This window comes from Nerophis ophidion, linkage group LG06, assembly GCF_033978795.1.
Source record: "Nerophis ophidion isolate RoL-2023_Sa linkage group LG06, RoL_Noph_v1.0, whole genome shotgun sequence".
Classification (NCBI taxonomy): Eukaryota; Metazoa; Chordata; class Actinopteri; order Syngnathiformes; family Syngnathidae; genus Nerophis; species Nerophis ophidion.
Window position 1 is genome coordinate 60,268,987 of NC_084616.1, and position 24,224 is coordinate 60,293,210.

Below are 24,224 nucleotides of genomic sequence, written 5' to 3' on the forward strand. Positions count from 1 at the left end.
ACAACCCACATGCTGGCTTAGCCGAGATTACAACATGCAGACTATTTTATGAGCGTGCAAATACCTCTGGGTGAAACGGGTGGCAGGTATCTGGGCGCCTCCTATCCTTTTGCATCTTCAGTCGCTCACACTTCAGAGACTCGTTATGTGCAGGTGATGTCAAGGTAATAAAAAGACAGCAGTTATCCAATGCTGGGCATCTAGCTAATGACCGTGTACAATGTATTTCAATGATGAGAAATGAGAAATATATCATCTGATTGCACATTGCATTCAGTCCTTTTGGGTACCTTAAGACGGTGGTTCTCAAATGGGGGTACGCGTACCCCTGGGGGTACTTGAAGGTATGCCAAAAGGTAAGTTAGATTTTTTTTTAATATTATAAAAAAAGCAACAATTCAAAAATCCTTTATAAATATATTTATTGAATAATACTTCAACAAAATATGAATGTAAGTTCATAAACTGTGAAAAGAAATGCAACAATGCAATATTCAGTGTTGACAGCTAGATTTTTTTAAGGACATGTTCCATAAATATTGATGTTAAAGATTAATTTTTTTTGTGAAGAAATGTTTGGAATTAAGTTCATGAATCCAAATGGATCTCTATTACAATCCCCAAAGAGGGCACTTTAAAGGCCTACTGAAATTAGATTTTCTTATTTAAACGGGGATAGCAGGTCCATTCTATGTGACATACTTGATCATTTCGGGATATTGCCGTATTTTTGTTGAAAGGATTTAGTAGAGAACATCCATGATAAAGTTAGCAACTTTCGGTGCTAAGAGAAAAGCCCTGCCTTTACCGGAAGTCACAGACGATGACGTCACATGTTGATGGCTCCTCATATATTCACATTGATTTTAATGGGAGCCCCCAACAAAAAGTGCTATTCGGACCGAGAAAACGACAATTTCCCCATTAATTTGAGCGAGGATGAAAGATTCATGTTTGAGGATATTGATAGCGACGGACTAGAAAAAAAAACACGATTGCATTGGGACAGATTCTGATGTTTTTAGACACATTTACTAGGTTAATTCTGAGAAATCCCTTATCTTTCTATTGTGTTGCTAGTGTTTTAGTGGGTTTAATATTACCTGATAGTTGGAAGGGTGTCTCCACGGGTGTCTTGACGCCAATGTCTAAGGGAAGTCGACGGCAGCTATGGACGGCACAAGCTCAGCTTTTCTCCAGTAAGAACTGACTTTTTAACCACAATTTTCTCACCGAAACCTGCTGGTTGACATGTGGTCGGGATCCATGTTCTCTTGACCGCGCTCTGATCCATAGGAAAGTTTAACCTCTAGGAATTTTAAACAAGGAATCACCGTGTGTTTGTGTGGCTAAAGGCTAAAGCTTCCCAACTCCATCTTTCTACTTTGACTTCTCCAATATTAATTGAACACATTGCAAAAGATTCAGCAACACAGATGTCCAAAATACTGTGTAATTATGCCGTTAAAGCAGACAACATTTAGCTGTGTGTGTGTGCAGCGCTCATATTTCCTAAAAACCTGGTGACGGCTTGCGTACACGTCATTATTACACAACGTTTCGAAGACGAAAGTCCCGGTAAATTTAAAATTGCAATTCAGTAAACTAAAAAGGTCGTATTGGCATGTGTTGCAATGTTAATATTTCATCATTGATATATAAATTATTAGACTGCGTGGTGGGTAGTAGTGGGTTTCAGTAGGCCTTTAACTTGATGATTACTTCTACGTGTAGAAATCTTTATTCATAAGGACGGCGTGGCGCAGTGGAAGAGTGGCCGTGCGCAACCCGAGGGTCCCTGGTTCAATTCCCACCTAGTACCAACCTCGTCACGTCCGTTGTGTCCTGAGCATGACACTTCACCCTTGCTCCTGATGGGTGCTGGTTGGCGCCTTGCATGGCAGCTCCCTCCATCAGTGTGTGAATGTGTGTGTGAATGGGTAAATGTGGAAGTAATGTCAAAGCACTTTGAGTACCTTGAAGGTAGAAAAGCGCTATACAAGTACAACCCATTTATTTATTTATTTATAATTGAATCACTTGTTTATTTTTCAACAAGTTTTTAGTTATTTTTATATCGTTTTTACCAAATAGTTCAAGACCACTACAAATGAGAAATATTTTGCACTGTTGTAGAATTAAAAAAATCAGAAACTGATGACATAGAGCTGTATTTTACTTCTTTATCTATTTTTTCAACCAAAAATGCTTTGCTCTGATTGGGGGGTACTTGAATTAAAAAATATGTTCACAGGGAGTACATCACTGAAAAAAGGTTGAGAACCACTGCTTTAAGAGATTTTATGTGCTTCAATTCCAAAGGGAATGCAAGGAGATTAATTAATTAGGTACCAATGGATGAAAATAGGGACTGGTTGGTTAGATGCCAAGGTGCATATCAAGCACTGCTGATTTACTCTTGAGCAAAGTCTATTAAAGAGGAACTGCACTTTTTTGGGGAATTTTGCCTATTGTTCAAAATCATTGAGAGACAAGAACACCATTTTTTTTTTTAGGATTTTAAAGGCCTACTGAAACCCACTACTACTGACCACGCAGTTTGATAGTTTATATATCAATGATGAAATATTAACATTGCAACACATGCCAATACGACCTTTTTAGTTTACTAAATTACAATTTTAATTTTCCCTTGTTGTTGAAAATGTCGCGGAATGATGACGCGTGCGCGTGACTTCTCGAGTTGGAGGGGACATATTAGCGCAGCACAACTTGCGGCTAAAAGTCGTCTCTTTTCATCGCGCAATTACACAGTATTCTGGACATCTGTGTTGCTGAATCTCTTGCAATTTGTTCAATTAATATTGGAGATATCACAGTAGAAAGATGTAGGTGGGAAGCTTTAGCCTTTAGCCACACAAACACACGGTGTTTCATTGTTTAAAATTCCCGGAGGTGAAGCTTTACTATGGATCAGAGCGGTCAAGCGAACATGGATCCTGACCACTTGTCAACCGGCAGGTTTTGGTGAGAAAATGGTGGTTAAAAAGTCGCCTCTTACCAGAGATCAGCTGAGCTTGTGCCGTATGCAGCTGCCGTGACTTCCCTCAGACACTGGCGTCAACACACCCGTGGACACACCGCTCCGACTATCAGGTACTACTTAACTCCCTAAAACATTAGCAACACAATAGAAAGATAAGGGATTTCCCAGAATGATCCTAGTAAATGTGTCTAAAATCATCTGAATCGCTCACTATGCAATCGCCTTTTTTTTTTCTAGTCCTTCGCTATCAATATCCTTAGCCACAAATCTTTCATCGTCGCTCAAATTAATGGGGAAATTGTTGTTTTCTCGGTCCGAATAGCTCTTTTTGGTGGAGGCTCCCATTATAAACAATGTGAGGATGTGACGAACCCTCACACGGGTGACGTCATCGTCTGAGACTTCCGGTAAAGGCAAGGCTTTTTTATTAGCTACCAAAAGTTGCAAATTCTATCGTGGATGTTCTCTACTGAATTCTTTAAAAAAAAATATGGCAATATCGCGAAATGATCAAGTATGACACATAGAATGGACCTGCTATTCCCGTTTAAATAAGAAAATCTAATTTCAGTAGGCCTTTAAAGATGATAAAAAACACTTGAAAGATGAAAAACCCATTATCAAAGTTTTGTATACACAGTGCAAGTGTATATATAATGTAGTAACAGGCATGTTCATAACTATATGTATTATGTTAAAAATTCTGGGACTTTTTTTCCGCACATTGATTTCTGTTTCCATGGCAGCGTACGTCTGACTTCTAGCAACGAGTTTGTTCCTACTCCCGGAATCAAACACAAGTGTGTTTTCCAATCATGGCAGATTCGGTAATAGACAACGAAGAAAACTATGTTTAGAAGAATGAAGATTTAAATGGTAAATGGGTTGTACTTGTATAGCGCTTTTCTATCTTCGAGGTACTTAAAGTGCTTTGACACTACTTCCACATTTACCCATTCACACACACATTCACACACTGATGGAGGGAGCTGCCATGCAAGGCGCTAACCAGCACCCATCAGGAGCAAGGGTGAAGTGTCTTGCTCAGGACACAACGGACGTGACGAGGTTGGTACTAGGTGGGGATTGAACCAGGGACCCTCGGGTTGCGCACGGCCACTCTCCCAACTGCGCCACGCCGTCCCTTTACAACCTTTTACATTTACATTTACAAACCCTTTACATTTACAACCTTATACTTTTGAATCTAGATCTTTTGCTGCTTATGGAAGCGAGCACAAAAGAAGAGTGAGACGTTGGAGCAGACGGAAGCCGAGAGAGTGATGTGAAAGCGATTTTGACGCTATAAATATGGAACTTGGAGTCAAGCTATTTCAACATAAATGACGTGCTTACCCAAAATCAACAGAAAACGTGACCGGCCAGCTGGACCAGACAAACAACTGTTAATCGTATGAGTCACTTTATTAATATCGATCATGATACACGCAGCACGCCATGCGTGTTAGTACGACTATATTACATACACTGTCTGGCTAGAAATGTGGGCTAATTAATACTTTACAGATACTGTAGTATGATTGTTCATGTTTTTCAGTCAACACAAGTTGGTGTCGCTGTGTTGTGCAGTACAAAATCAAATGCGTTTCGTGTTGACGTAGAATCTAGCTTAACTCTTTCCGTAGTTAGCTATTACAGCTAATACCACAGCATGCCGATGTGTTACTACGCTAGAAAAAGAGTTCCTCTGTGTTCGCTCTTATAATAACAATGTCTATACAGCTTGTTTACGGAACGTAAATTAAGTTTTATTGACGTTTTTTTCATGTGATTTAGAGGTAGAATTGATTGCTCCTATTGGCAGCATTTAGGTAACATTGTGAGCTACGTAAAATGAGACAATTTCTACAGGTCAGAAAGCGAAAAAAACAAAAACAACTTTTTGTGAATGATCGGCAAAATTAAAAAAAAATTGCAGTTCCCCCTTAACTCATTTCTGACTCAACCATCAGAAAACCTTTCAGGCAAAGTTTCAACTAAGTCTACAAACATTCATATATGTCATTCTAGTACCAAGACAAGTCAACTGTTGTATAATAAAACTAAAATGGAGTAAAACAATTCCCACTTTTGAGGGAATTGCAGTGAAACGTTTTATTCAAGTGGTATTTTATACAGTAAGTAGTTGTGGAAGTCATAAGCGGTTTGCGTGTAAGGTGAATTTTCATTGACTATATATTCCGGACTATAAACCACTACTTTTTTCCCAAGCGTTGAACCCTGCAGCTTATAAAGCAGTGCAACTAATTTATTGATTTGTATTCGCAAAAGGCCATAATGTTATGGATTTAACAAATAGTTTTCATAGAACGTCAACAGACACTGAAAAGGTGTGTTATTATTTGTACTATGGCGCCACCTTTGGCGGTATAGCTCGGTTGGTAGAGTGGCCGTGCCAGCAACTTGAGGGTTGCAGGTTCGATTCCCGCTTCCGCCATCCTAGTCGCTGCCGTTGTGTCCTTGGGCAAGACACTTTACCCACGTGCTCCCAGTGCCACCCACACTGGTTTAAATGTAATTTAGATATTGGGTTTCACTATGTAAAGCGCTTTGAGTCACTAGAGAAAAGCGCTATATAAATATAATTCACTTCACTTCACCTTTTGGACGAGTTACCTCACTTCAAGCGCTGCGTGTTGAAAATGTACTCTTTCCTTAAGCCGTAAACAATCGTCAATAGCGTTTTTGCATGAAATGATTCTTCATTCATCACTCCAAGGAATGTTTTTAAGCTTTACAATGTAACTAAAACCAGTCCATTATTACTAAACCGCCCCACTTGTGATGTCTTCAGCAGTGTTTTAATCCATATTTTTACGTGATATCGTAATGTAATCAAGCTGGCGTCGTTCGCGTTACCGAATATGCTACCACCTTTACAAGTGTCTGTATTAGTAGTATTTACTTACAATGGCATTATTTTTGTATTTTTTCAGTTTCATAAATTCACCAAAACGTCAGTGTGGAGTTATTGAGTCTGTTGAGCTGATTGTAGAGCTAGATTCCGCAGCTCGTGGGTCCATGACAATAACTTCTGTTTGGTTTGATCAACCGTTTTACTGCCATCGAACAGGCGCCATAAACAATGATAAAATCTTTTGCACCAGTTTATATCCACGGCTTATGCAAAACTATTTTTCTTTCTTCTAAAATTTTGTGAGTGCGGCTTAAAAGCCCGGAAAATCCGGTACATATATTTGGTAAAATCAAGATGCATATGTTAACGACAAACATATCGAAGATTATCCTCACAAAAACATATTATATTTTCTCAGTATTAGTCATGTCAAATGCATAATCAACATGGATGCAGGGTTATGTAATCAATATAACTAAACACAGCAGGTCTACTAAACGTATTTTGTGTCTAGCTCTCTCATGCATGTGACCGAGAGGACTGGGCTCCAGTCCAGGCTTTTGTCAGTAAAGGATATACATGATTTCAATAGGATCCATGGTGATTGGCTCGAACATACTGCAGTCGCACTTACTGTCCACCACCACCATGAAGAGATTACTGCTGGGAATCTGCTGAATCACAAAGGACCTGCCAATCATATCCAGAGATGAAGCGATCAGAAAATACGTTTTGAAGTTGATGTTGTGAGTTGGCTTGGCGGGGTTGACAATGTGCACAACTATGAAATATATTTCCATACATTTCTGCTGGAAATATATTTTAGCACGCAAGGAGCTTCTCTGGATGCGAGTCAAAGCACTCTGCCAGCTGTCAATCAACCCACAGAAACAGAGTGCAGCAAATAAACTTTTCTGCCTTGAAACATTTTTCATCCTCAACCTATTCTCTTCTTCTTTTGTCTTCGATTCAATCCCAGGTGAACTTCAATGAAGTGTTGCTTAATATAAACCATACTACGGAGAGATAAATGCAAACCACACTTGTTCATAGTCTCATGGCTCAGTTTTACTGATTGGCTGACTTGCCTCAGCATTCTTGCCAACAATTTATATTATTTATGAAAAACCTCTCCTTTTTTCTGTCTCTTACATATCTCACCTTTTACCCTCCCAAAAGTTTAAAAAAGCTATAGAGAAAGGAAGGTCCTGTGTCTTTACAAAGATGATAACGAGCTAACATATCACCCAATAGGTTTGAAGTAACCAATTAGCATTAACCGTATTTTTCGGACTATAAGTCGCAGTTTTTTTCATAGTTTGGCCGGGGGTGAGACTTATACTCAGGAGTGACTTATTTGTGAAATTATTAACACATTACCGTGAAATATCAAATAATATTATTTAGCTCATTCACGTAAGAGACGAGACGTATAAGATTTCATCGGATTTAGCAACTAGGAGTGACAGATTATTTGGTAAACGTATAGCATGTTCTATATTTTGTAGTTATTTGAATGACTCTTACCATAATATGTTACGTTAACATACCAGGCACTAGACATGTGCGGTTTGCGATCTCATCCGCGGAGTACGCGGATAAACCGCGGGTCGGGAGGGTGACATGACGAAAAAATAGATGTTAATTAGATTTGGGCGGGTGGCGGTTGAATCATCCGGAAATATTTGATATACATGGTTCTGGGATCGGTATCCTTTGCCATTCAAAGAGCCATTTAAGACCCGTGTCACAAAGCGAAGAAGAAAATAGGAGACGCTAATATTCTCTAGAATGACTACCGGCAGCCACCCAGATAATAAGTATTGGTGCGTGCTATGAAGTCATTGACTTTGTCGCCCTCCACAGCATGTACGATCTGCTTGTCAGTCCAGCAACATGTTGTGTGTGGCTTCCGCAGCAACACGCACAAGACTACAAGGCATACTGGGTGACACAGAGTACACTAATGGTTGTGATATAAACAATTTTAACACTGTTAGTAATATGCGCCACGCTGTGAAGCCACACCAAACAAGATTGACAAACACATTTCGGGAGGACATCCTCCCAGTAACACAACATAAACGCAACACAACAAATACCCAGAATCCTTTGTATCCATGAGATTTCCTGACTATTTTGTACACCCCGCTAGCAGCAACAATCGGTGTGGACATGTTGTTGAAGGTGTTAAAGACAATGGCTTCACAGCACGCCCATATCCTTGTCATCAGGATGAACGCCAATTGGATTATCGCGAGAATGTTAGCGGCTCCAATTGTCTTCGTTACTCTGTGAAACGGGTTTAGACAGCTCTGTGAGTGGTAAAGGTGGCCAACCTCTGACCTATTTCAGCGGGCGGGCGGTGGGCGGATGCGTTTCTGATAAAATGTTAGTTCGGGTGGACGGCGGGGGGATGACGACTTTGGTGACGCGGTTGCGGATGATATAATTGCCTATCCGCGCATCTCTACCAGGCACGTTCTAGGTTGGTTATTTATACGTCGTATAACGTACACTTATTCTGCCTGTTGGTCACTATTCTTTATGTATTTTAATTTGCCTTTCAAATGTCTATTCTTGGTGTTGGGTTTGATCAAATACATTTCTCCAAAAAATGCGACTTATACTCCAGTGCGACTTATATATGTTTTTTCCCTTATGCATTTTCGGCAGGTGCAACATATACTCCAGAGCGACTTATACTCCGAAAAATACGGTAATTAGAATGTACTTATAACTCAAATTGAGGTTTTACAAATGCATTGCAATTAAAACCATCGTACGTTGAATACATTTTCAGGGTTTGAAAAGTAGTCTATTTCGACATTTGACATACCATAATGCTAAATGAAGCCAGGTTTGTTTTATACCTGAATTGAATTCCACTAAATTAACAGACCTTTGTTCTGTCCAACTAGTCTGATTCAAGGGCATTGGTTTTTAAAAATGTTTTTCCTGTCCGGTGGTTTTAATCTAACTCAAATAACATTCCAATTATGACGTTGATTCTTGATTTTGAGCTCTGTCCACTTTTCACATATTAAAAACAAAAGTGAAGTCAGCGAGACCCAGAAGTTTTGATGTCTGGCATAGTACACAAGTAAAAGTGAACTGATCTGAACTCGAAAAAACAAGGGAGAGTACTGGTACAAGCACCATAGCCTCATTACTATGGGAATATTCTCCTAATTTAGTGCATGGCCGATTCAAACCAACCACAAACAACCTTCAGTTGCGGCGTTGCACCAGCCCACCACACTTTTAATGCATGCATCCCACTACGACAAACCAAGCCAACATAGAGGCCAAGCCTGTCCCACTCACGGTGAATAGAAACAGGCTGATGCTTAGTTAGCAATCTGCTGATCTTGGAGAAAAACATGCTCTGACAGCACACCCATTGGCCTTGAAGATACCCACTGAAACACCACATATGCAGGCACAGACACATATACACACACAGGCACTTTAAAGTCAAATTTTCCAAAGTTGCACTGTATCAAGTTTGAGTTCTGCACAAAGAGAAAGAGTCCACACACTCAAACTGCTTGTAAATATAAAACAACATTTAATTAAAGCTGACTGAAAAAACTTTACAGGCTAAGTTTCAATGATGTGATAAAATGCTGGCGACTTGATTTCGCGTACATGCTTTGTTTCTCCAGCAGAGCAAAACTTTACTTTGCTCACTTGGCTTAATAGACGTGTTCATAGTTTCCATTTTTTTCATCATGGCATAACTAATCCATAAATGCATGTGCGGTTTTCATCTGTCATCATAGATGAGAAATATGATCGTTATAACTGTATGTGGTTCCGCACATATTAATTCAGTGAGGTTTTTTTGGGTGTGAATCTTTGGGTGGTTGTTCAAACACTTGAAACATTACCATAAAATAATACCAACTAAAAAAAAACAAAAAAAAACGTTCATTTGCAATAACACTGACAGGATCTGTTTCTTGTAATGAAATTAACTTTAGTACTCTATTAAGACTACGAACAAAATAATGTTACAAAAGACAGAATACTGACTATTTCGGCTGGGAAAAAAATGACAAAAAAAAGTCCAGCTGATGAAACAGCATCTTAATGTCCCACTTAGGTCCTGAAGCTGTTGCTCATTAAACTTACCAGCACCTCGCAGTCTAGAGAAAAAAACTTCATGTGCAACTGTAATTATTGTTGGTAAAGTTCATTCCCATGAACTGCTTTTCTGTTTTTTTTATCATTATTAGGCTTTATACCATATGATTGTTCTAGTTTTGTGTTTAATTTTGTCATCCAAAAGTAATTCCAAAGTATACTGCTCGGCCAAAAAAATGGTCAAACAATCTACTATTTCATTGGATTGCCTTTCGCTTTGATTATGGCACTTATTTGCTGTGGCATTATTTCCACAAGCTTCTGCCATGTCCCACCATTAATTTATGTCCAAGTATGCATTCCTTTTTCAGTGAAATCTTGAATTGATATGCAGTGTTCAGAAAATTACTTTTAAAAAGTATTTGATTGTACTTTACCAGAAAAGTAATACAATTACTAATGGAATTACCCTTTACTAAATGTAATTAATTACTAGAGAAAGTAACTAACACGTTATTAAAAAAATAATACAAAATATATATATATATATATATATATATACAGTGGGGCAAAAAAAGTATTTAGTCAGCGACCGATTGTGCAAGTTCTCCCACTTAAAATGATGACAGAGGTCTGTAATTTTCTTCATAGGTACACTTCAACTGTGAGAGACAGAATGTGGAAAAAAAAAAAAATCCAGGAATTCACATTGTAGGATTGTTAAATAATTCATTTGTAAATTATGGTGGAAAATAAGTATTTGGTCAACCATTCAAAGCTCTCACTGATGGAAGGAAGTTTTGGCTCAAAATCTCACGATACATGGCCCCATTCATTCTTTCCTTAACACGGATCAATCGTCCTGTCCCCTTAGCAGAAAAACAGCCCCAAAGCATGATGTTTCCACCCCCATGCTTCACAGTAGGTGTGGTGTTCTTGGGATGCAACTCAGTATTCTTCTTCCTCCAAACACGACGAGTTGAGTTTATACCAAAATGGATACATGGATGATAGAGCAGAGGATTGGGAGAATATCATGTGGTCAGATGAAACCAAAATAGAAGACGAAATTTAAAATTGTAATTTAGTAAACTAAAAAGGCCGTATTGGCATGTGTTGCAATGTTAATATTTCATCATTGATATATAAACTATCAGACTGCGTGGTGGGTAGTAGTGGGTTTCAGTAGGCCTTTAAGTCAAGACTTTGGGAATAGAATAGAATAGAATAGAAAGTACTTCATTGATCCCTGGGGGAAATTCAGCGCCACAGTTGGCTCACAATAGACAGTAATAATAATAAATAATATATAACATATATTATGTATATGATATATAATATATGGATAATATAAATATATTCTACATATATTCTACATTTAAGTGCAGTCAAGAAGGAACATATACATTATACAGTCTGATGGCTGTCGGTATGAAGGACCTCCTGTGTCGTTTCGTGTTTTTTTTGGAAGGCATATCGCTGGGTATTGTGGCCAAACAGCTCACTTTTTGTTTCATCTGACATCACATGGACACAGATAAGACCTTCTGGAGGAAAGTTCTGTGGTCAGATGAAACAAAAATTGAGCTGTTTGGCCACAATACCCAGCAATATGTTTTGAGGTGAAAAGGTGAGGCTTTTAATCCCAGGAACACCAACCCTACCTTCAAGCATGGTGTACTATGCTGGTATTACGATCTAGGCCTGTTTTGCTGCCAATGGAACTGGTGCTTTACAGAGAGTAAATGGGACAAAGAAAATGAAGGATTACCTCCAAATTTTTGAGGACAATCTAAAATCATCAGCCCAGAGGTTTGGTCTTGGGCGCAGTTGGTTGTTCCAACAGAACAATGACCCCCAACACACAAAAAGTGCTCAACGAATTGCTAAAATGAATAATTACTAGAATTAAGGTTTTAAAATGGCCTTCCCAAAGTCCTGACTTAAACATGTGGACAATGCTGAAGAAACAAGTCCATGTTAGAAAACCAACAAATTTAGCTGAACTGCACGAATTTTGTCAAGAAGAGTGGTCAAAAATTCAACCAGAAACTTGCCAGAAGCTTGTGGATGGCTACCAAAAGCGCCTTATTGCAGTGAAACTTGCCAAGGGACATGTAACCAAATATTAACATTGCTGTATGTATACTTTTGACTCAGCAGATTTGGTCATATTTTCAGAAGACCCATAAAAAAATTTCATGAATTTCATGAATGTTTTTTTGTGAAAACAAGTACATGCTTCAATCACTCTATCACAAAAAAATAAGAGTTGTGGAAATTATTGGAAACTGTGATGCTGGTTGTTGCTTTCATTAGTAAAAAGTTACTTCCTGCATTGAACTTGCTGTGCTTCTGACACTGTCTTGTTGACATACAACAGCCATATCAAAAGTATCGTGCCACGTTACATCTAATACATCGGTAACATTAGATTACTTCTTACTCGTTAAAGTAATGGCGTGAGTAACACCGTTATCATTAGACAACATTTTTCCTAACACTGTTGATAAGAGGACATCCGGATCACTGTGCAAAGTATCCACTACTCTCCTTCTACTTTTGAATAATGCGTTGTACAGTTCTTAACACAATTTTAGTATTTCAGCAATCGCCCGAGCTATTTTCTCATGCTTGATGCCAAACGCTTCTTGATCTTGATCTTTGGTCGAAGCTACTTGCTGCATCAGTTAGGGTTAAATAACTTGTTGCCAGCTGAAACATAATCACACATGAAGTCATTATCCAGTGGAAGGCTCATCATACCTGTTTGCTTAATAATATCCAGGTGGGGACTTTTATATCAGTCAGGCAGTGTACTGTACATACATATAGCTAAGACTGAAAAAACATGTTACTGAAATATCAAAAACAATCCAGTCAACTTTTTGCCAAAACGTTCAAATTCAACCTTGATACCGTATTTTTCGGATTATAAATCGCTCCGGAGTATACGTCGCACCGGCCGACAATGCATAATAAAGAAGGAAAAAAACATATATACGTCGCAGTGGAGTATAAATCGCATTTTTGGGGGAAATTCATTTGATAAAATCCAACGCCAAGAACCGACATTTGAAAGGCAATTTAAAATGAATAAAGAATAGTGAACAACAGGCTGAATAAGTGTACGTTATATGACGCATAAATAACCAACTGAGAAGGTGCCTGGTATGTTAACGTAACATATTATGGTAAGAGTCATTCAAATAACTATAACATATAGAACATGCTATATGTTTACCAAACAATCTGTCACTCCTAATCGATAAATCCGATGAAATCTTCTTCCTCGATGTCGCTTCTAAACAACTCTGCCAACTCCAAAGGTATGCACCGCTTCCTCTTGTCGTTTTCTGCTGCATATTTCACTACATCCAGTTTGTAATCTGTAGTACATGATCTCCTTTTCAGCCCTTCTCAGTTTTTATAAGTTACCGCCAACGATGAAATGATCCATTTTAATAGCTACGGCAGTAGCATATACAGTAGCATGTAGCAGTTAGCATTCCATGACCCACAATTCACTTCTGCCATGACCCTCACCCGCAAATTCTTATTGTTTGACGTGTGTGTGACAATTGCTGACATTTTCTTCGTCTCTTCCGCGAATGCAAAAAATAATATTATTTGATATTTTACGGTAATGTGTTAATAATTTCAAACATAAGTCGATCCAGAGTATTTGTCGCACCCCCAGCCAAACAATGAAATACACTGCGAGTTATAGTACGAAAAATAAGGTAGAATTTAATGTAAACTTTTTGGGTTAATTCCCTTATCGTTGTTTTGTTTGCCTTGATGTGTGAGTACTTGCTGTGTGTTTGGCTAATTCGTCAGTTTTTTTTGCCTAAACAGTAACATAAATATGATAACTTACACATAACACACTAAGAATAAATACATACTTAAACAAACTATTGTTATTGAATCAATACATCTCTGACAGAGTCAATTAAAACTGAGTATTTTTTTTATGTTTGGCAATCCTGCAGATAAATTGTGTAAAGTGGTGTATGAGGGTTGCCATACACACACACACACACACACACACACACACACACACACACACACACACACACACACACACACACAGACACACACACACACACACGCACGCACGCACGCACACACGCGCAAACGCAAACACACACACACTTCTCTCTGGCCATTCCACAGCTGGGAGCAATGAAGGCCCAATCGCAAGGTTCCGGAGAACACCCCGCAATTGCCTGACAGAAAAACGCAAATTGTTAACGGGGACCACACTCAATTTTCCCATTTTTAAAAGGAAGCCTTTTTTACCACCTCACTTTTTCGTCTTAAAATGCCTCACATTGCTAACTGCCAGCATGTGTTACCAAATGAATGACCTATATGAATTGCACGTAAGTTATTTTGGAAAGAGGTGAGAGCTTGCCTGATGAGCTGTTAGAGGCCTCCGGACAACCATGTACAGTAGTTTTTTTCATGAAAATAAATGAAAGTTATAAAATGTATATATGGATTATACATAGTGTAAGATATTTGTAAAGGTTCTAATCTTTTAAAGGCTGTTAAATATAGGAGACGCAGATATTAGCCTGAATCTACGTTAGCTTTATCTTTTAACTCACTTACGTAAAAAATTCAAGCAATATACGTAACATGTTAGCAAATATGCCACAACGTACACGTCATTTCTGGTCCTTCATGCGTACTGTATATATATATATATATATATATATATATATATATATATATATATATATATATATATATATATATATACATACATATATACGTTAGGTCAGGAAAAAATACTGAGGCTTTTTCATCCCCACAAACCAGTTTCGCAGGTTTCCCTGCTTTTCAGGGGAAAATCCCGTTTTTTCCTGACCTAATGTATATTACGCTCTACCCTGGCATTGAGCACTGTATAACGGATAAACCACAGAAATCTTGACTATTATATATATATATATATACATATATATATATACATATATATATATATATATATATATATATATATATATATATATATATATATATATATATATATATATATGTAGGTGTGGGAAAAATCACAAGACTGCTTCATCTCTACAGAACTGTTTCATGAGGGGTTTAAATATATATATATATATATATTATATATATATATATATATATATATATATATATATATATATATATGTCCTGTTTCGCAGGTTTGCCTGCTCTTCAGGGGAAAATCCCCTGAACAGCAGATAAAACTGGCTTGTAGGGATGAAATAGCCTCTGTGTTTTTTAAACACGGAGGCTATTTCATCCCTAACATCCCTAACACCTGAATAAGTTTTTCGTCTTGTTTAATCAATTCATAGATTATATATATATATATATATATATATATATATATATATATATATATATATATATATATATATATATATATATATATATATATATATATATATATATATATATATATATTTTGTAGTGTTTAGACTGGGCAAAAAATACCGGATTTGTCAAGCACAAAAATCTGTCTTGGTGTTGTGTGTAAACGGGGCCTATGTTTGTGTATCTCATACTTGAAGCAGTCGCCACAGTCGACATTTCCTGTGTTTTCTTTGATGGTTCTCTCCGAGATGAAGGCCGGGTACTCGGTGTCACATGGTACCTGCATGCTTCGGCCCATTCTCTGAGCTGAACAAATAGGGGAACACGATGAAAGGAAAAAGGATGAGTATGTAAGAAATGGACAAGGGGTTAGTTGAGGGTTTCCCGGAACCTAAAGTGCCAAAATAGTTATGCAAACAGAATACAAGCAAACAGACACACCACATCCTTGTAAATATACGCACTTGAGAGAAAACAGTATTTGTCAAGCAGTTCTGCTGAGGATGTTTAAAAGGTGAAACTAAGCTTATGTTGAACACTCCTGCCACCCAGAGGCTGGAAAACTAAACAACATTGTGAAAGATTGGTTTGAAATGTTCTATCCGGGTCAATGTTTCCAGCAGTCTTATCAAAACGAAGGCTAATCCGACTTTGCATGCTATAAAAATAAACATTTAAAGATAAGTGGCTTCCTTTCATAAGCAGTAACATTTTTTCCCCAAGCAAGCCTTCAAGAGAAGGTGAATTCTTTCTGCAATTTAAATGGAATCGTTTAATTACTGGCCGTTAATGTGTGCACGTGTTCCTACATGCATTAACGTATGGGATTAGTTACATTTGGTAGGCGGTGTAGACTGACTTACAGGCGGATAATTTGGTGCATGTCAGCTGAGTATCACAGGCCCATGTTTGCATTGTAAAAAGATAAAGAGAGTGCCACTAAGACCTGAGGCCAGCCAGCTGTGAAATTGTGCCGACTGCTTGGAGAGCAACAGAGCTCAGCTTCCCTTCATTCATGATAAGCGGATGTGTGGAAAGCATTGACTTTCATTTTGTGGTTCTGTCATTCTCCCCCCTCTCTCTCTCAACCAAACACAACATATTAGTTTTGGCTCAAATGAATACTGCAATATGATAGTGAGACCAGTTTTAATTCCAGCCAGGCGTTCAGTATTCACCACGCCACCATGGATCAGGCATCGTAATGTTCCAAACCTTGAATTCATTTAATCAAATGTATGCATGGAAGAAAATGAGGACAGTGAAGAAAAACAAAAAAGTCAGTTTACTAACCCAACTTGGATATTGCTTACTAATACTAATTTTATGCATGGTCCTACAGCTCATATTTTTTGGGTATACCACTAAAACCACATGTGCATGCTGACAGATGCACACCATTGCTGAGGTCACTTGGGATAATCTCATGTTCGGGCGGGCTTTAGCTTTTGGTTTTTGGATTAATGTTTCTTTTATTCAATTTTATGCATTACAATTGAATCATGATGTCAAACACTGGTATTGTTTTCATCGACTTTGTTCAAACAGTTAATGGCTCAGTTTACATGTTGGTCTGCAAAACAGGTTTGTCAAAATGGAAACAAATGGTTATTGTAGGTTTATTTGAAAGAAAAAAAAAATCTTTGTATTCAGTACATAATACACAACCTGATCATTGAAGGACATAATTTATAAACTGATTAAAACATTATTTCAGTATAATTATCAATTATACTATGAGGGGTACACCAAAACAATTTGACTTGACCTGGGGCTGCATAATTAGTTACATATAGCTAAATTAAAGACACTATAGGATAAACGTGACACTCACTGTTGCAAATGAACTTTTCCACTTACCTCAATTTTGTTGTTGTTATTGTTTTTATTCAGTGAAACTTCTCTGTATGTTTGTATTTTTTTATTTTTGTTGTAACTTTTTTTCCCTTTTAGTCAGTTAGTATGATTCTCTATCTGCTTGTGGTGAATAGGAAGGCAGTACATTGCCACCCACTGTGACTGAAATGTAGGACGGGGGGTCGGAGGGTGTGTTATTAATTTACTTCTATTATTTGTTTGTAATATATATATTTTGGATTTAATTCATTTTTTTGGGGGGGGGGTGGGGGAAGTTTCTGTTTTCTCATTACCTGTATTATGATTTCTCTATCAAATGAATAAATAAATATAAAAAAATAAAAAAATGTCAGTACTTAAGGCAAATACTTGTTTAATATTATACAAACCCCGTTTCCATATGAGTTGGGAACTTCTATTAGATGTAAATATAAACGGAATACAATTTTTTTGCAAATCCTTTTCAACCCATATTCAATTGAATGCACTACAAAGACATGATATTTGATGTTCAAACTTATAAACTTTATTTTTTTTTGCAAATAATAATTAACTTAGAATTTCATGGCTGCAACACGTGCCAAAGTAGTTGGGAAAGGGCATGTTCACCACTGTGTTACATCACCTTTTCTTTTAACAACACTCAATAAACGTTTGGGAACTGAGGAAACTAATTGTTGAAGCATTGAAAGTGGAATTCTTTCCCATTCTTGTTTTATGTAGAGCTTCAGTCGTTCAACAGTCCGGGGTTCTCCGCTGTCATATTTTTTGCTTCATAATGCGCCACACATTTTCCAAGGGAGACAGGTCTGGACTCCAGGCAGGCCAGTCTAGTACCTGCACTCATTTACTACGAAGCTACACTGTTGTAACATGCAGCTTGGCATTTCTTCCTGAAATAAGCAGGAGCGTCCATGATAAATCTGCTTGGATGGCAACATATGTTGCTCCAAAACCTGTATGTACCTTTCAGCATTAATTGTGTAAGTTACCCATTCCTTGGGGACTAATACACCCCCATACCATCACACATGCTGGCTTTTCATCTTTGCACCTAGAACAGTCCGGATGGTTCGTTTCCTCTTCTATACGGAGGACACAACGTCCACAGTTTCCCCCAAAAAATTGAAATGTGGACTCGTCAGACCACAGAACACTTTTCCACTTTGCATCAGTCTATTTTAGATGATCTCGGGCCCAGCGAAGCTGGCGGCGTTTCTGGGTGTTGTTGATAAATGGTTTTCGCTTTGCATAGTAGAGCTTTAACTTGCACTAACAGATGTAGCGACAAACTGTATTAGTGAGGGTGGTTTTCTGAAGTGTTCCTGAGCCAATGTGGTCATATCCTTTAGAGATTGATGTCGTTTTTTGATAAAGTGCCGTCTGAGGGATCGAAGGTGACGGTCATTCAATGTTGGTTTCTGGCCATGCCGCTTACATGGAGTGATTACTCCAGATTCTCTGAACCTTTTGATGATATCATGGACCGTTTATGTTGAAATCCCTAAATTTCTTGCAATAGCACTTTGAGAAACGTTGTTCTTAAACTGTTTGACTATTTGCTCACGCAGTTGTGGACAAAGGGGTGTACCTCGCCCCATCCTTTCTTGTGAAAGACTGAGCATTTTTTGGGAAGCTGCTTTTATACCCAATCATGGCACCCACCTGTTCACAATTAGCCTGCACACCTGTGGGATGTTCCAAATAAGTGTTTGATGAGCATTCCTCAACTTTATTAGTATTTATTGCCACCTTTCCCAACTTCTTTGTGACGTGTTGCTGGCATCAAATTCTAAAGTTAAGGATTATTTGCCATAAAATAAAAATATTTATCAGTTTGAACATCAAATACCTTGTCTTTGTAGCATATTCAACCGAATACGGGTTGAAAATGATTTGCAAATCATTGTATTCCATTTATATTTACATCTAACCCAATTTATCAACTCATATGGAAACGGGGTTTGTTTTACAGAGCTAATCATTTATATACATTTAAGAATACACTTCCTGGGTAATTCAGCATCCATTCGTGGCAAACACACTACATAATTGTAGCAAACAATGTCTTCAAAAATGAGGGTTTAAAAATAAAAACTAAAACAAGCTTGCTTACATTTTAATGATGACACAAAATATATCCAAAGTAAACCAGAATATATGCTCACCGAATTTGTGAGTGTGTGTGTTCTTACCTTTTGCAGTAAGGTCAGACTGCCACCAGCCATACAGGTTGAACTCAACCAAGAATCTATGATATAAAAAATAACATTGATATAACGTAACTAGTTAATTTAATACACATTTTTGACATCTATGTTATTATATTCTGGACTGAAAATTAAATGCTAATATTGAACAAAAAGTGTAACATTGATGGAAATAAATGTGTTAATAATTCCTTTAACATGCAAATAAAGCCGGTGACAATGTTTACACTGATGAGACTGTGGTGACAACAGAGCACCTGGGCACATTCTGCCGCCGCAGTGGCATCGTAGTCAGGAAACATCAGGCAGCTATTAAGAGTTCACGTCAACATGCGTGAGTAGACGCTCACAAACAAATATACAGATGGCACAAACAACCAATCAAAGTCGATTGGATCCTTTATAAACAAATGACGAATCCAGCTATTGCAACCAGACATCCACTCAAGTCTTACATGACAAGCTCCGTGAGGATCCACTTCACAGCTGAGAGGAAGGCAAAGTAAGGCTAAAAAAGGAAGATACATTTTACCACAAACACAATGTACACATACATGTTGATGCAGCCAAGAGTGTGTCAGTTTTGTTCTGCCAAAAAAGGTCGTAGCAGTGCAATACTCACATCCAACAGTGTGTGTCCACTGCCACTACTCTCCGAAAACACCCAGCAAAGCGCCTGGTAGTCATACAGTGTCACCCTGATAACAGAAAAAAAAAAAGTTTTCAAAATGTACAGTATTTATGATATCCCCCCCCAAATCCATACAGGTTTTGGATCACTTGTATTTACAATCATTAAGTGGCTGCAGATCTTTGGGCGCTCTTGTCGGTAAGGGGGTAGGAAATCTTCTCTCTACAATTACGGCTTTATGTTTGGACATAATGCAGAAAGAATATGTTGAAAAAGGGCATCGTCAAAAAAGTGGAAAGCTGGAAACCTCCTGAGAGGTCCTCCAAAGTGAGTGGAGGTGTAAAGTATAGTACAGTCGATAAAGACTTTGATGGAACTAAGGGCTTAGTAGAACATCCAGGGTGTGAGGGCTGCATGGGCTGGGGTTATCGAAACAAACTGACTTACATACTTAATCTACCTTAACCTTTTCAAACCAATCGAGTATTTACTCTCAGATACACCCCACAGGAAATCAGGAATTCAATACATGTGTTTATTAGATTAGATTAGATTAGATAGTACTTTATTTATTCCTTCAGGAAAATTACAATTTTCAGCACAATCCCATTCAAGATCAGACAAACATTACAGGGAAACAGAACAGGATCGCTGACGGGTCTGCCGGCTTCCAGCGCCCCTTAAAAAAAAGGTGGGATACAGGTAAACAAGTGGGGGGGAATGGGAGAAAAAAAATAGAAGATCAAAATAAAATAAAATAAAAAAAATCGGTCTAAACCTGGGCCCTGGGGAGGGGGTCCAGACTGAGGCCAAGGGAAAAAAACAACAACAAGTCATAGCCATAGTACACATCCCTCTCACATGTGTGTAAGAGGGAAATATCAAACATCAAAGAACACGAAGGACTTGAAAGACATTAAAGCAGCGGATACAACCAGCCACTTCTACACACAGCTATGAATAAATGGTAAAAGAAACATATACACTGTGGTGGCCTGTACACTGTACTTATTAAATAAGAGAGGTATTAATACATCTTGAAATTATTTTGAGAACTCTATTGTGGAACTCTATTGGGTTATATTGATGATTGTTATGGACACCTCACCTTTGATTGATTGATTATATGAAACTTTTATTAGTAGATTGCACAGTACAGTACATATTCCGTACAATTGACCACTAAATGGTAACACCTGAATACGTTTTTCAACTTGTTTAAGTCGGGGTCCACGTTAATCAATTAATTCACGACGGAGCGTCCCGAAAGCGAGTAAACTTTTGACCACGACTGTATATACTAGTACTGGTATATTGTACAACCCTAGTGCAAACACAGCTCAGAAGTTAAACACAATTGTTTTTCATCTTTAATATACATTTCTGTGTGAATGTGTTTATGCACGTGTTATAGTGGGCCCCTGTGGATCCACGGCCTACAGCCATGTTAAAACTTTACCACAATCTTGGTGGCACAGCTGCAACACACATCCAGCAACCAATTAGCTCTAAACCAGGTCCCATGATTGTTTCAGCAACTAACCTGCACTAATGTAGCTAATAATATATCTGATTAATAAATTGTGCATGCCATTATTCATGCAAGTGACGGTACATCCAATTGTTTACAATATGTTCAATAATGTCCACTTCAGGACAAGACAACCTTAGTTCACTCTGGCTTTGGCACCTATTGTGTTGATTTCACACTGAGGATTAATCAGGATCAAAACTGGTCGCATTAGCACATGAATTATTAAATCCTGCACAGATTGTGATGTAGTCAGAATGTATTGGTTTCATTCGTTAAGACCAACATAAGCTCTGTAAGTCGTCATCCTAATGCATGACGGACACAAGCAGCGTTATTCACGCACTACGTCATGCTCAATTTCAAACAAATCTTCATCATCCAAAACTAAAGATTCTCTGAAAGCTCTTATGAGTCTTTTTGAATCCAAGAGGACTTGAGCTGTGAGCTCTCCAGATGTATCTCTATCAGATTTGGATGAACCCAAATTGTCACCCAATGATTTTATCAAGCGGGATACTGTAAGGCAGGGGTGTCAAACTCAAATACGGAGTGGGCCAAAATTTAAAACTGAACAAAGCCGCAGGCCGAGGTTGAACAACTTAACCCTTTAATAAGAACCCAAACAGGTTTTGCATTGAATATTGACCAAGCAAGGCTTATATAACTTTATAGTGACATGCAAAATCCAGTTTCAAATAATAATAATTAAAAGATATCAATGGCATATCAAATAAAACAAAAACACAAATTGAATGCCTTTTTTCAGCGGTGGGTTTGAGTTGGGTTTGGTGGTAGCGGAGGGTGTATATTGTAGTGTCCCGGAAGAGTTAGTGATGCAAGGGCTTCTGGGTATTTGTCCAGTTGTGTTTATGTTGTGTTACGGTGCAGATGTTCTCCCAAAATGTGTTTGTCATTTTTGTTTGCTGTGGGTTCACAGTGTGGCGCATATTTGTAACAGTGTTAACCTTCTTTATACGGCCACCCTCAGTGTGACCTGTATGGCTGTTGACCAAGTATGCCTTGCATACACTTGTGTGTGTGTATTATGTAAGTGGGCCGGCACACTGTTTTTATGGAAGAAAATCGGACGTGGCGACATGTAGAGAACGCCAAAAGCAGTGCTTTTACGGCCCGCCCCCAATATTATTGTCCGGGTGGAAATCGGGAGAAATTCGGGAGGGGCACTGAACTTCGGGAGTCTCCCGGGAAAATTGAGAGGGTTGATGAGTATGAGTATTAGCGGTGAATGTGGTGTTACAGCGGCGGGCCAGCTCTAATGTTAATTTGATATTGCCTCAAGGGCCAAATTTGGCCGGCGGGCCAGAGTTTGACACCCATGCTCTAAGGGCTGAATAAGGTGCGGCCAGGCTGAAGTATTGAAAATGCGGTAGTAATCATCTGTGTGGAACCAAATATTAGAACTGCGGATTGAAAATCCACAAATTGATCATACAAGTGAAGAAGTTTCTGCATAAATGATCATGCTTCTCTGCGTTTTACTTACCGGACAGACAGACAGAACACCAACTCTACAAAAAACTTTGTATGCGTCTGTAATTTCAAGTTTCTCCTTCATTTCACGAAAAGATTTGCGGTAATCCCCGAAACGAGAAATGCTGAGCAAGGGGTCGGAGTTCGACACTTAATAGCTCAACATGATTGGCCGGGCTGTCAGCGCCATTGGAGACATGCTCTCATTCTGCATGCGGCCTGGCCTGTCTGTGAGACTGATTTTTATGAATGTAGGTTTTTTAATATGCACGCATGCACGCGCACACACAAGTAAATACGCACACAAAAGCAGATTACTCACCTCTTAAAAGAGCCCATTTGCAGAAGTTTACTCATTACAGCTCCCTCGGCTTCACCAAAAAAATTCCCCGTCTGAGAACGAATGAAAAGACTTATGACAGTGAAATGAAAACTGAACGCTAGACTCTCTGAAAGATTGACACATGCCACAATCCTTCTTGACATACTAATTTTTGGGTTATCCACTTGGGGGCAGAATTGGTATGTTGATACGGTATTACTGGGTATTACTGTACGGCTGAGGTTCTAAACTCATCTCATCTTGCCACCCATATTTTCTCATGGTTATTAAGTCGCAGTTCACCAAGCAATTGTGTTTGTCTTAATTCTTAGTATTCAAAAACACATGCAATCATTTCAAACAATTGTAGAAAATGATATGCGCAAAATGTAGTTTAGAGCAGAAGAGAAACTCAATAATGTCATGTATAAGAAATCAGTAAAACAAAATAATAGATTGCTGTATTTTTCAGACTATAAGTCGCAATTTTTTTTATAGTTTGGCCGGGGGTGCGACTTATACACTGGAGCGACTTATGTGTGAAATTATTAACACATTACCGTAAAATATCAAATAATATTATTTAGCTCATTCACGTAAGAGACTAGACGTATAAGATTTCATCGGATTTAGCGATTAGGAGTGAAAGATTGTTTGGTAAACGTATATGTAAACGCATGTTCTATATGTTATAGTCATTAGAATGACTCTTACCATAATATGTTACGTTAACATACCAGGCACTTTCTCAGTTGGTTATTTATGCATCATATAAAGCCTGTTGTTGACTATTTTTTATTTATCTGAAATTGCCTTTCAAATGTCTATTCTTGGTGTT

The 24,224-nt window shown here is 38.2% G+C and overlaps 1 protein-coding gene across 2 annotated transcripts in view; it reads right to left on the reverse strand.

Annotated features, from left to right (window-relative positions):
* cacna2d3a (calcium channel, voltage-dependent, alpha 2/delta subunit 3a) overlaps positions 1-24,224 on the reverse strand; it is a 308,948-nt gene that overhangs the window by 897 nt on the left and 283,827 nt on the right. Inside the window, exons 29-35 of one of the 2 annotated variants that reach the window (XM_061904454.1) lie at positions 23,387-23,457; positions 20,031-20,106; positions 19,864-19,916; positions 19,394-19,449; positions 15,533-15,647; positions 6,458-6,575; positions 65-142 (exon numbers count right to left, since the gene is read on the reverse strand). In XM_061904454.1, coding sequence (XP_061760438.1) covers positions 65-142; positions 6,458-6,575; positions 15,533-15,647; positions 19,394-19,449; positions 19,864-19,916; positions 20,031-20,106; positions 23,387-23,457 — 567 coding nt within the window. Of the gene's footprint in view, positions 1-63; positions 143-6,457; positions 6,576-15,532; positions 15,648-19,393; positions 19,450-19,863; positions 19,917-20,030; positions 20,107-23,386; positions 23,458-24,224 lie in introns of those variants that run through there. The other variant, XM_061904455.1, reaches the window with a different exon arrangement.